This window comes from Sciurus vulgaris (assembly GCF_902686455.1).
Source record: "Sciurus vulgaris genome assembly, chromosome: 11".
Lineage (NCBI taxonomy): Eukaryota > Metazoa > Chordata > Mammalia > Rodentia > Sciuridae > Sciurus > Sciurus vulgaris.
Window position 1 is genome coordinate 27,421,358 of NC_136472.1, and position 12,847 is coordinate 27,434,204.

General features: G+C 56.1%; 1 protein-coding gene across 1 annotated transcript in view; it reads right to left on the bottom strand.

The window, feature by feature from the left end:
• Positions 1 to 220: 220 nt before the first annotated feature.
• CREB3L1 (cAMP responsive element binding protein 3 like 1) overlaps positions 221 to 12,847 on the bottom strand; it is a 34,101-nt gene continuing 21,474 nt past the window's right edge. Inside the window, 12 exon segments of the mRNA XM_079102055.1 lie at positions 221 to 855; positions 858 to 881; positions 883 to 913; positions 1,117 to 1,384; positions 3,402 to 3,525; positions 4,303 to 4,402; positions 6,001 to 6,069; positions 6,191 to 6,249; positions 6,415 to 6,564; positions 7,126 to 7,283; positions 8,965 to 9,043; positions 10,425 to 10,609. Of these exon segments, the coding sequence (XP_078958181.1) occupies positions 667 to 855; positions 858 to 881; positions 883 to 913; positions 1,117 to 1,384; positions 3,402 to 3,525; positions 4,303 to 4,402; positions 6,001 to 6,069; positions 6,191 to 6,249; positions 6,415 to 6,564; positions 7,126 to 7,283; positions 8,965 to 9,043; positions 10,425 to 10,609 (1,436 nt within the window). The 3' untranslated portion in view covers positions 221 to 666.

Genomic DNA, 12,847 nt, shown 5'->3' on the forward strand with positions numbered 1-12,847 from the left:
GGCCAAGATGGTGGCTTCCAGACCCCTCTGCTTCCATACTCAGCGACTGCAGGTTTCTACAGCAGCCTCGAGGTGGGGGAAGAGGAATTCTTTGTCTAATCTGAATTTGGTGCCCATTTGGCAGAAGCAGCCCCACCCAGATATAAAATGACACCTGCCTCTCACCCCGATTCCTCCGTCTCGCTCCCCTTCCCCCAGGAAGAAAGGCACAAATCCGGAATTGATGCTGCATCTTTTTTTATTTTTTTGATTTTGCCTTCTTCAAGCATGTGCTGAGCGGTGGGGGAGAGCAGTCTGGCAATTAAAAAGGCCCAGCAGCTTGGGCAGCGGCAGGGGAGGCCAGGGGACGGTGGGGGAGTCCCTCGGTCCCTGGCTGGGGAACAGCAAAGCCCGCACTAACTTCATAAAATATAAAACAAGGGAAGGGAGAAGGTAGGAAGGAGATTTGTAAAATACAATATCTTAGGGGATGGGTAATAATAAAAAATAAGGTTCATTATTTACAAACAATTTCTGTTCTTGGTCTCTGTACAGTGGGAGGCGGGGTGGGCGTGGGGGGGTCTGTGTGTGTGTGTGTGTGTGTGTGTGTGTGTGTGTGTGTGTGTATGGGGGACAGGGAGGCAGTGGTGTGTTGGAGAAGGGAGGAGGTGTGGCCCAGTGAGTGGTTTATCTGAGAAGGACGGATGTTTGTGTGAGGAAGGAGTGACAATAGAGTGGTTGGCCCAAGGGGACAGTCCAAATGTCAGGGGGGGTGGAGAGGCCCCAGCCAAGAGGCGGCCAGGGAGCGCCAGGAGAAGTGGAGCCCTTTCTCCTGGGATGGGCGGGGGTACGAGCTGGGTCCGGGTTGGTGAGTGAGAGAACTCCTCTTCTGTGTGCCAGGGGGTCCGTCCTGTGTCCTGGTTCTCGGGTCAGCCTAGGAGAGTTTGATGGTGGTGTTGGGGCCCAGATCCCTGGAGAAAGGAGAAGCTAGTGATGCGTCTGTCTGGAAGGAAGCCCCTCCACCCTCTGCCGCCTGGATCTGGACCAGGGAGGGATGGGTCCTTGGGAGGGTGTGGCTACAGTGGGCAGAGGGCAGGTGGGTGCTGGACCTGGACAGGGAAAGGGCCGCCCACCCACCTGTCATGGAACCACTCCTTTGGGTGGGAGAAGTTGGGGCTGGTGTCGTTGCCACCGACGTCCCCCGGCCAGGCCTCACTCAGGTACTTGGTGGTCTCGTGGCTGCTGTCCAGATGGTCATGCTGTAGGTGGTCCTGGGGCCGCTGCTCCCCTGGCCCCCCTGGCTTGATCTCCCAGCTTTCTGGGGGCTCTACCGGCAGCAGGGTGCTGCGGCTGTCTTCCCATGAGCCGGCCCCCTCATCATAGAACAGGAGGCTCCGGGAGGGCACTGGGGGGAAAGTGCAGGGGAGAGAGGGATGTCCCTGAGGTGCCCACTCCCCTCCAATCTGGCCCTACTCTTGGCCTAGTCATAAAGGGCACGGCTCTGGAATCTTACTGGAGTGGATCTGGGTTCCAGCCCTAGCAGTCCCTGGCTGCACGACCTCAAGTTAGTCTCACTGCTTGCTTTAACCTTTCTGGGACTCAGTCTGCCCATATGTAAAATGGGGGTATGAGGGCCAATCTCATAGATGTGAGGTTAAATGAGTGCTACAGAACACGCGCTCGAAACCATTCAGTAAGGCAGTTAGTTGGGAAGAAGCTCTTCATGAGCAAAGGGTACCAGGTCTGGCACTTTTTTCTCCTGCTGCTGGGAAAGGAACCACTTTACCGCTGAGCTACATCACCATCCTTTTTCATTGTTAGATAGGATCTCACTAATTTGCTGAACCTGGCCTTGAATTTGCAACCTTCTGCTCAGCCTCCTAAGTCTCTGGGATTATAAGCATGTGCCACTGTGCCCACCTGGCAAGGGATGAGTCTTTTTAGCTTTGTTCCCCAGAGCAAGTGTTGCGTGCAGGCCACCAGGTAAATCGTCCCACACTAGTCCTTGCTGAAGACAGGGTGCAAACCCAGCTCTGCCGCCAGCCCTCCAGTGCCCCAGCCCTGACCTGGGAGTCTGTGTGAAAGGCGGTCCCTGGTGTTGAGCAACGCCTGCTCCAAAGCCACCTCCTTCCCCAGCGCACCCTTTGCCCAGACACGGCCTGACCACTGCCCTTGCTCCGCGGGACCATCCCTCCGGGGCTTCCTCTGCTCCGGCTGGCTCAACCCCAGCCCCCAGCGACTATTGTTTTCTCTCCACTGGCTTCTCTGGCCTTGGAAAAACACACACATGGCTCTCCAGACCTCTGTCCCCTACTGCCCACCCCTCAGCAACCATCCTGTTCTCTCCTCCTGAGGCACACTGTCCAGGGAGTGGCTCCCGCTCCACCCTCACTTCCTCTTCCCCTCATCCTCCCCCGCCGGCTTCCTCCTCGCTGGAGGAGCCTTGCTCATCCTCCTTGCGGTATCCCTCCTTCTTGAAACTCACTCCTCCCCAGCTCCCCTCTCTCTGACCTCCCATCTGTTTCCTCTTCCTCCTCTCTCCATGCCAGCTACATGCTCCTGGTACATGATGAAGGGTAGCCTAGAAGTTCTTCCACAAGTCTAGCTAAAGTATCCTTTGCCTCTGGAAGCCACACCCTTCTAGGCTCCCCTGCCACTCACGCAATGCCTTTTCTCTTTTCAAATGAGTCTTCCGTAAGGGGCGAGAGTGCTCATTTCGGACGCCCCACTCACTGAGGTTCCCAGAAGGTGCTCGGCAAGTGCACAGTGGCAGCGCCCATTTGCCAGGGGGAAGAGATGGAGGCTTAGAGAGCTGAAGCCACACGCCCCAGGTCAAGTGGCAGCAGCACCTATAACTGACTCTAAGCTCCATGCTCTTAACCATTGTACCTCACTGCCCCCCACCGGGATGGGCATCAGCCCCCACACCATCACCACCCCTCCCCTGCCCAGGGTGACAGTACTAACGAGCATGACGCTCCTCCCTGTGGGTCCTGAGTGCTGCCTCCGAATCTTGCTTAGCACATGGCAACCATTACTGCCTTATTAGAAATGGCCCTTGAGCAGAAACTCATCTGACGTCCCAGTTACAAAATATTGATGGTACTTAGGAGATGTCCCATGATCACTGGCACTGTACTGCACGGGGCTCAGGACTGGAACATTTGTTATCACCTAGGCCCACCTCCCCAAATCGCTCCTGGGGCTCTCAGGGAGGCAGACAGAGACTCAAGAGCTCTGTGTCTGGTCCCAATTCTACCGCTCACATTGAACAAATCATAGACCCTCTTCAGGCCTCAGTTTCCTCATCTGCAAAATGAGGAGCTAGGAGGAGGCAGTGCCCGTCCAAAACATGGCTCCTCTCTTGGATCTGGCTTCTGCCAGAAGTTGGGGCAGGTGGCCCGGCTCAGGGAGCTACTCACTTTGACTGGCTGTGTAGGCACTGTCAGTGGCCATGGGGTCTTCCTTCACAGTCTGGGAGCTGGAGAACTCAGGAAGGCAGGGCACGAGGGAGCCCAGCACCAGAACGAAGCACAAGGCTGCCACCTGGGCACCAAGAGAGCGGCCATCAGGTCTGGTCGCCCTGGGTGCTTCTCCCCCAAAACCAGTTTTTCCACAAAAGCAGCTCCAGAGCTGACCAGTCCCTAGATGTGGGGCTCCCGCCCTCCCTGGAGGCCACCCCAGGTCATTGCAGGGTATACCACAGGCAGCACTAGAAAAAGAGGGGGCTGGCAACAAGGTTACAGCACTCAGCAGGGAGGAGTCAGGAAAGGGGGAGGGGGAGGGGGAGGGGGGGGGGGCTGGCGGTGCTCCCTGGCTCCATCCCTGGGGAGGAGGACATGCCAGCAGGAGGAGCTGAGTCGGGGACCCCAACCAACCACAGCCCTCAGGGTCTTACAGGCTTCACATTTCAAAGAGTGGATGGAAGGCGGGGAGCAGAGCCCCCACCTCTGGTGCCCTTTTGGGATTCTAGGAATTTCTTCCACTTCCCCCATCCATTCCAGAAAGAACCATTTCTACACTCCCTGTACCTCCCTAACACCTTCATTGTGTGGGGTCTGCAGAAACCACCTCTGGAAGGGACCTGCACATCCACACCATGCTAAACTGGTCAGGGAAGGTCACGTGGCACCTCGTTCTGTGAGTTCAGCGAAGCAAGCTGGGGTCTGCCGGGGGGCCAGCCCATGAGGAACAAGGACAGTTTACCCCAGTGACATCACCCATGATGCCACCAATTCCTCAAAGCTCTGCCCACCCTCCTAGAAAGCCATCCTGGGGAAGAGTTGTCCTCCTGTGGCCCTGTGCTGGGGAGACACCACCTACCATGAGGCAGGTCCCAGTCTGGGTGGCGGCCATCTTGTAAGGTCTGGAGATCTTGCTGGTGACCAGGGTCTGGAGTTTCTGCAGCTGTTGGAGCAGGGTCCTGAGGGGGGCACAGTGGTCACCAGGTAGGCTTGGACCCAGCAGTTGTTTCTGCCTCCTGGAACTTTCCTGGGGGGCCAGGGCTGGCTCCAGTCTTGGCCTCCACACCAGGTGCCCATGCAGTGAAGATGAAGAGGTCACCTCCTATGTGACTCCTCTGTAGTGTGGCTTGGGCACCTGGGCCTGCCTCAGGGTGCGGGTCATCCTCTGGAAGCTCAGGGGTACCCTGGGCCGCTCTTGGCTAAGGTAGGAGGGGAGGGTGGCCAGCCTCCTTTTTCTTACTCTACGGCAGCCACAGACACACTGGCCTCCCCTCCTGCGCACCTCACAGCACTCTGAGCTGACGAGAAGGACGTGTCTGGCACAGTGCCTGTATGAGTGCGGCCAGTACTTGGACGCTATTATTCACGTTCATCTCATTGCCTTTTTTGCTGTTATCACAACAGCTGTAACACTTTGTTTATTTATGGATTGCAATGTCAGTCCTCATTACAGTCCTCCCACCCAGCTGGAATCCTCTGGGTACACACAGAGGGTGAACAAACGGTTAATCATCTTCCTCCACCCAACCTGGTGTAGTTCCCAGAGTGAACAGCAGGTGGCGAAAGAGCACCAAGGGCCTGTCCCTGTTTGGGGTCCAAGGTGGAGATGAGGTTGTGAGCTTCCGGCTGTGCCCAGACAATGGGGCTGGGAGAAGAGGGTGATTCTCCAGGTCAATCAGGGGAGTGGCTGGGGCCCACAGGACAAGTTGGGACAGAAGAAGGGAGGAAAGGAGGTAAAAGGCTTGTGTTGAGCACCTACTGTATACCAGGCTGTTATTGTAACTACTCCCACTAAATAATTTCAGATCTCCCTGCACTTGCAGCTGGGCACTATCAAGAATTCAGAAAAATAAAAATAAAAGAAGAAAAACTAACATGAATTGATCATCCTTAAATGCCAGGCACCGGGCTAGGGAGGAATTGCATTGTCTCATAGAATCCTTACGTGAACCCTAGGAGACAGTGCTTCTGTCTTCCTCCTGTAGATAAAAAACTGAAGCCCAGAGAGGTCACAGAAATGGCAGAGTGGGGCAAGAACCCAGAGCTGTGACTTTATACTGCATGCTAGGCACTGTGGTAGCCTTGGGACGCTCATGTTTCTCAAACTCCAGTAAGTATATGATGCACCCAAAGTTCTTGTTCAAATGCAGATTTGGGCTCAGCAAGTCTGGGGAGAGTCTGAAATTCTGCTTTTCTTACACGTTCCCAGGGGATATTGATGTGGCCTGTCCAGGGAACTGGCTTTGAGTAGCAAGGTTCTCAAACTGACTCGGGGCCCCAAATAATCATTTCTAACATGTTCCTTGAGAATGCTGATGGGGCTGGTCTGAGGACTTTGCTTGGAAAACTTTGCTCTGCAGGGTCTCACTTAGGTGGCTCCCCAGCCCCCTCAGGTGTCTATATGTGGACAAGGAAGCCTGGGAAACGGGCAGGGAGAGGATGTGAGGTCCCAGGTGGCAGGGTCTCTCTTCAGGGCTTTGTGCCCCTCTACTGCCTCCCCGGGCCACACGAGCCAGGGGGCTTCGGGGGCCTGGTGAGTACAGGGGGCAACACCCACCTGTTGGCATTCTCCAGGGTCTCCACCTTCTTCCAAAGTTCATTGTTCTCTGATGTAAAGGTCTCCACCCTAGAGGGACAAGCAGGCACAGGCTCAGGCCTGCCCACCACCATCCCACTCCTGTACCCCTGCCTCTGGCACCTTGGAGGAGGACTGGGGAGAGCAGGCCAGGTTGGGGAGGGGCCCTTACTTCTTTTCTAGACACTCCACGTATTCCTTCTTCTTACGGCGGCTCTCCTGGGCCGAGATCTAGAGGGGGAGGCCCCAAAACAGGGGTTACCAATGCCACACATTCGTTTCCTGGGGGGCCCCCAACTTGGGGGCTGACATCACTAGAGGAGCAGAGGCCCCCACCCCCCCACTGGACGCCCTTCAAATCCCCAGGGCAGGACCAGAGGCTGGCTCAGGCTTTACCTTATTCTTGATTTTTCTCCGGACCCTCTTCAAGGCCTTCTCCTCCGCTTTGGTGAGGGGGAGTTTCGTGGGGATGGGGTAGCCCTCAGCAATTAGGGTACGCTTCTCCTCTTCTGTCAGGAGCAGTGGCCCCGATGTCCCCTGGAGCTTCTGTAGGGAGTAGGACACAGTGGTTAGGAACCAAACAGCCCGGGGTTCAAACTCCAGCTCTCTGGGTGAGGCTCTCTGAGCCTCAGTTTCCGCATCTGAAAAGGAGGCGGATCTGAGTTGAATCCAGCCACACATATGGAGCCCAGCGTGCCAGGCCTCAGGATCCCACCCTGGAATTCACAGAATTAAAGCTCACTGTGCACGGCCCCTAAGGACACCCCACAGGTCCCCTCCACACACACCCCATAACTCAGGGCCTGGCTCCATGTTGTCACCAGACAGTGGGTCATCCCCTGGAGCTCAGGAATGTCACATTCTAGTCCTGGCTCTTCAACAGTGTGGGTTTCGGGTGATCTCTAAGGCCTTCTCTCTAACTCCCTTTCCTATTCACCACGAGGCAGGATTAGAAGATTCTCGTGCTCTTCTGCCAGGCAGGAGCCTCTCTGAACTCTGATGGGGTGGCATCAGACTTGGGGCTCCTAACCCTCCCCGCTGGCCAGCATACTGGGTGGATGGATTTGGTTCCTGGCCTCCAGGGTCAGCCCGCCCCCAGCTCCTTACGTGAGGGGCGGTGAGGAGGGGAGAGGTGGAGATGGCTGTGGAGGAGCGGGCCACGGGCCGGACAGGGCTGGAGGGGGGCAAAGAGCGGGGACTCTGGGAGCCGTCGCTGTCACTGCCGTGGCTGCTGGGGGGCGTCGGAGGCATCTGCACCAGGTCCTCTGGAAAGAGCAGGGGAAACCAGGTTAGCAGGGCTGTGCCCAGCTCTGCTCTGACTTCAGGGTTCATCTTAGCGTGGGCTTGCGCCAGCCCTGACACTGAGAGGAATGGGGTGCTAGGCTTGGGTCTCAGTAGTAACATCAGGAAGACAGCCGACACCCAGGAGCCGATTCCTGAGCGCTGCCCCAGCTCTGAAAGCACAATGGCCCAGCTCCCCGCAGCCCGGACACAGAAGCTGGACCCCCCCCCCAAGCCCCCATTTCAGAGGATTCAGGGTCTATTTTTTTTTTTTAGGGTGCTGGGGATCGAACCCAGGGCCTTGTGCTTACAAGGCAAGCACTCTACCAACTGAGCTATCTCCCCAGCCCCCGATTCAGGGTCTTTAAGCACCACTTGGTAGCCCCAGAAGGTGACTGGGCAGTGTTCTCTCCCTTCCTTCCTTCCACCCACCCTGACTTATTTAGCCATAACCATCCAGGGTTTCTGTTGCCAACTTGAGCGCAATAGGACAGCAGGTGCTGGGAATTCAGCAGAACAGGAAGAAGACCAGCTTCCTCCTCCAAGCTGCCCTCTTTGTCGTCTCCTTCATGGCCCGGCCCGGGAGCCTGACACTCTGCAAGTGTCAGAGAGGTACAGCCAAGGATCAAGAGCCTAGTACTGGCGAGTCCCGGGACAGTGCGGAATGCCCATACAACCCCAGGCATGGAGACCTGGCGCACCCTGCACCTCAGCACAGGGCCGGGCCTGGGAGGAGGAACCTGTGTCCCCCAGGCTTAGCCCAAGGCTGGCCCCTGCAGGACTTCACCCTCCTTTGACACTTGGTCGCCTCTTATGGATGCCATGCAGCAAAGAGCACTGGACTTGGCGTCAGGAGAACAGAGGTCAAGTCCTGACCATAGCACCTTCTAACGGTGGGACCTCAGATGTATTTCCCCAACCTCTCCCAGCCTCACCGCCCGCATCTGTTGAATGGGCTGGAACGACCATGCTTAGGGTCGTGTGAATGCAATGAGCTCCTGTAGGTGAAGAGTTTTAGGATTTGAAGGGCACCCCACAATGTAAGGTGCCTCTCTCCACCGCATCTGCATCCTCTCCTCAAGGTGGTCAGCACCTCAAGGGCCCTATTTAGCTTTCTAGACCATGGTATTTAGTCCAGGGTCTGCTACACAGTAGATGCTGATCCAGTGTTTGGCCAATAAATGAGACAGGATTGGGAAGAGCCCATGACTCCTTCTGTGCCCCCCTCCCCTGTCTGGTCCAGGGATGAGCTCCCAGAGCCCCCTGTGGATTTGCCATGTGCACACCCAATATTGCTGCTCGGTAGCGGGTGATCTGTCTGTGACCCTGAGAACGCTGTGCGTACAGGGACTGTCCTCATTCTCTGCTCCTCCAGTGTTGGGACTGGGAGATGCTGCCCAGTGGACTCTGGACGGATGGATGGATGGATGGACGGACAGTTGGATGGTGGGTGATGGAAGTGATGGGATGGGTCTGGTTAGCGAGTGAAGGAAAGGACGGAAGGTGACGGCAGTCAGGAATTGACAAGGGAGGGCCAGGAGGAGACCAGGGAGTGTGGATGGATGGAGGGCGGGTCAGGTGGGGGAAAGTCGGGGGTTCAAGGGACACGGGCAGAACGTGGTCTACCCAAGGCTGGAGGAGAAAAGAGTCCCTGGTCACACTTACCTGGTGTCACTTTGAGGAACTGGCTTGCCTCTTGGGGCTCTGCTTTGATCACTGGCAGCTGAGTCATCTCTCCCGGGGCCTGAGAAAGAGGCAGGTCCAGCTCCAAGAGCTGTTCCTGGGATGGTTCCCACCCTGTGTCCACCCCCCATCCCTCCCTCCCTGAGGTTGGTGGTCAGCCCTGCACTGCCCAGGAAGTGGCTGGGCTTGGGGTTCCAGGTATTGCCAGAGGAAACAGGCAGGTTCTCTGGCTTGGAAAAGCCAAGTCACACCTAAGAGAAGAAAATGTGGCCGAGTAGTGTAGTTCAGACCTTAACCTCAAAGAAAGAGGGCTTCCTGTGGCCTCCAAGGCCAGGCCACCTTCTGTGCAGAGGCTGACCCTGCATGTAGGCCTCGGTATGCAGGGTGCCCCGAGGACCTGAGGTGCAGCGTGGCACACTGCAGCTGTCTAGGAAGGGTAGCGACAGGACAGAAAGAGGAATTAATTGGCTGAGGGGTCAGAGAAAGCTCGTTGGGAAGCTCAAGTCTGAAATGAGTGCTGGAGCAGAACTCAGAATAAGTTTGAAGCAGGAGTCTGAGAGCCCCTAATGGGTTTCAAACAAGGAAACCAGATTTATGTTTTTAACAAACATACATTTCTATGTATTTATATTCCAAACTTGTTCCAGAAAGGACTTCAGGATCACATGTGGCGTTACCCACGTGACTGCCAACACACATGCAAGGGGTGGTCTCTTTGAGGAAGGCCTGGTGTTAGGTGCTAGATCTGGGGACTATCTCTCCCCACTGATCTGCAGCCAGCCGAAAGTGGTCATGATCTCATAGCTTACGACCACTGTAGGGGGTGCACTTCATGCACCCATTTTACGGGAAGGAAACTGAGGAAGAAAGAGGGAATACAACGTGCCCAGAGGGAAGGGAGGCAGAGCCGACCAGGCAGGGCCTCTCCTGCAGCCAGCGGTCGGTCAGGCGGCACAGCCCAGGGAGGGTCCTGGATTTCCAGCTGAATGCCATTATCTACAGATTCAGGGAAGTCGAGTGGGGTTTGGCATGAGTGTGGCTTATTAATCCCATGAATACACACTGTTGAAGTCAAAACACAGCCACATTTTTTAGTTTACATTTTGGTTTTGCCTTTTTTTAAAAAATCCTGAAGCTTTGAAAAAAGGAAGGGGCCTGGGCTGTCCCCATCCCTGAGACCCTGGTCCGGCCTGACGCCGGCCCTGCCTGGTTCCCTGCAAGCTCTTTTACACACAGGCAGGGTCTCAGCTTCCTCCAAGGGACCGTGCCCATTGTAGGACCAGGAAGGAGCAGCCAGAGCGGGAGGCGGAGCCGGCCTGCGACTTCTGACCCTCAGGCCTGAGGCTCACATGGCCGCCTGTCAGAGCCCTGGGGTGGGGGCACCTCTTCCAGAGACCCACAGCCCTCCCCCTCCCTCAGCCCTTAGTTACCCCTGGGCTCACCTGGTGGGGGATGGGCAGCCTGGACAGGGGGCTGAGGCCCAGCAGTGGGGTGGTGGCCATGGCAGCAGCAGCAGCCATGGCTGAGGAGGCAGCCAGAGGGTCCACGGGCAGCTCCGGACTCTGTTCCTGCTTCACCATGATGGAGCACAGTTTGTGTCCCAGTGCCCACGCTCCATGTTCCACATCTGGGGGGAGGGGACAGGACCCGGGCTCAGGTGACTCCCAGAGCAGAGAGCTCGGCCCCCTTCTGCCTGCTGGGAGCTGCACTGGGCTGGACTGAGAAGCAATACCAGGGGACACGGGAAGGTGGGAGGGAAAGGCGGGGCCCTGTGAGGTGAGAGGGCAGGGTGGGCAGCTGACCGAATGGGGCGAGGGACCTGGATTCCTCCTGACCAGCTGTTCTGTGACCTTAGACAAGTTGCTTACCCTCTCTGAGCCTTCACTTCCTTGTCTTTAAAATGGGGAAAGGAGTGGGACATGCCTAACAGGTAGGTTTTGAGGGTTAAAGAATATAACACTCATCAAACATTTACCACAGTACCTGATGAGAAATAAATGAGCAATAAATAGAAGCTAGTATCAAACTAATTATCATTATCCAGTAAACATCTGCTGAGCACCGTGCCAGGTGCTGGGGATCTAGCAAGAGTCACGAGGGTTTAGTATAGCTGGAATATATAGAGACGCAGAACGTGGAGGCAGGGAGGCCAAAGGGGTGGCATGGTCTTGAGATTGGGCCCAGACCTGTGACTTTATCCAAAGGTGATGGGAAGCCACCGAAGAGTTTCAAGCAGGCCCGAATTGGCAATTTTAAGAGGATTGCTCTGCCCAGGGTGGGAACTAGACCAGCTGTAGGCAGATGAGGCAAGGAGACCCACAGGAGGCTGCTCAGATAAACCGTCCAGGCAAGAGAAGAGGAGGGCCGGACAAAGGCCCATGGGAAGGGAGAGGGAGGGACTTTCTAGAAACACACTGAGGAGACAGGATGCACAGGATCTAGGGTCAGGTGGGCGGGCGATGCTCAGGTTTCCCCAAGGGCAGAGTTCACCTCCTGCCCATCTAGTGGGTCTTCTGGTGGGCCTCGCCCTTTTCCCTGATGGATGCCACAGCCCCCACCCCAAGGCAGCCCTGCTCGTGGTGCCCCGGTGCCGGAATCAGAGAAGCAGCATGACACAGGGGGACAGGAAGCCACGTGCAGGGCAAGGACTGGAGGGGACTCTGGACTTGGTGGCCCACTGTGAGTGGGGAGAGGGGTCAACAGCTCCTGGAGACCACCTCAGAGGCCAGGCCCCACCCTGAGGGGAGCCTGAGGGCCCCATCTCTAGGCCACAGGCTGCCCCTGGGCTCCAGGAACACCCACAATCTTCCCAAATTACAGGGCCAGGCTGCTAGCCTCCGGGAAGCTGTCCCCATCAAGGGCCCACAGACAAATTGCTTTAAAAATAGACTTGGGGTGGCCAAGGAGGTGCTGGGCAGGCCCAGCAGGGGTGGACAGAGAACCTGCCATGGGAGGGTCCACCCCACACCCTTGCCCTTCCCCAGGCGGGAGCCTGGGAACTCACTGAGGCCCAGAGACTTGCCTGAGGCCAGGGCACAGTGGGCAGCTGGGACCTCAGCAACACGAGCCCCAGAGCCCCAGAAACCCCTCACGCAGGGATTCAGATGCCTGTCTGTGCTTCTGGGGAGCTCCAAGACCCTCGGGTACAGCTCAAACTTCTGGCACAGGGCACGGCTCCAAGCTGTGACCTTGTTGCTTCCCCCCAAAACTCCACAGGGCCGGCACTGCTGTTCTCCCACTTAATAGATGAGTCAGATGAGACAGTTAAGAGGCTCACTCAAGGCCAATGTCCTCTGCAAGGGAAGAGGAATAAGAACCCTGTTCACTGTTCTAGCCACTCATGGTATTAACAGGAGTTTGACAGGTACAAGGAAAATAGCCACTAATTACTGATGTATCTTACATGCTGGAACCTGAGCTGGGTACTTTATGTACATGCTTCTTAATCTTGTCCAGAACTCTCAAGTACATGCTATATTTATTTTACAATTGAGGAAACAGAGGCCCAGAGAGGTTAAGGAAGTTGCTCGAGGTCACCCAGCAGCCAGTGAATGCACTGGAATGCACAAAAAAGCCTGTGGGGTTCCTAACTGAGCAGCTCTTGCTGCCTTTGAGGCTCGTAGATGTAGTGGTGGAAGTGGGTAAGGCTTAGAATCGGGCGGCTGGCTTGTAAATCTCCATTCTGCATCTTACTGTGTGTATGACCTAGACAACTCCACTTTCATGAAGTCTCATCTTTCTTAGGTGTCAAATGGGATGATGATAAAAGTGATTCTGGCCTCAACTGTCTGTTGTGAGACATAAAAGAGACAATTAATGGAGAGGCATTTTATAAACCAGAGAGTGCTCTAGAAATGTTCACTGT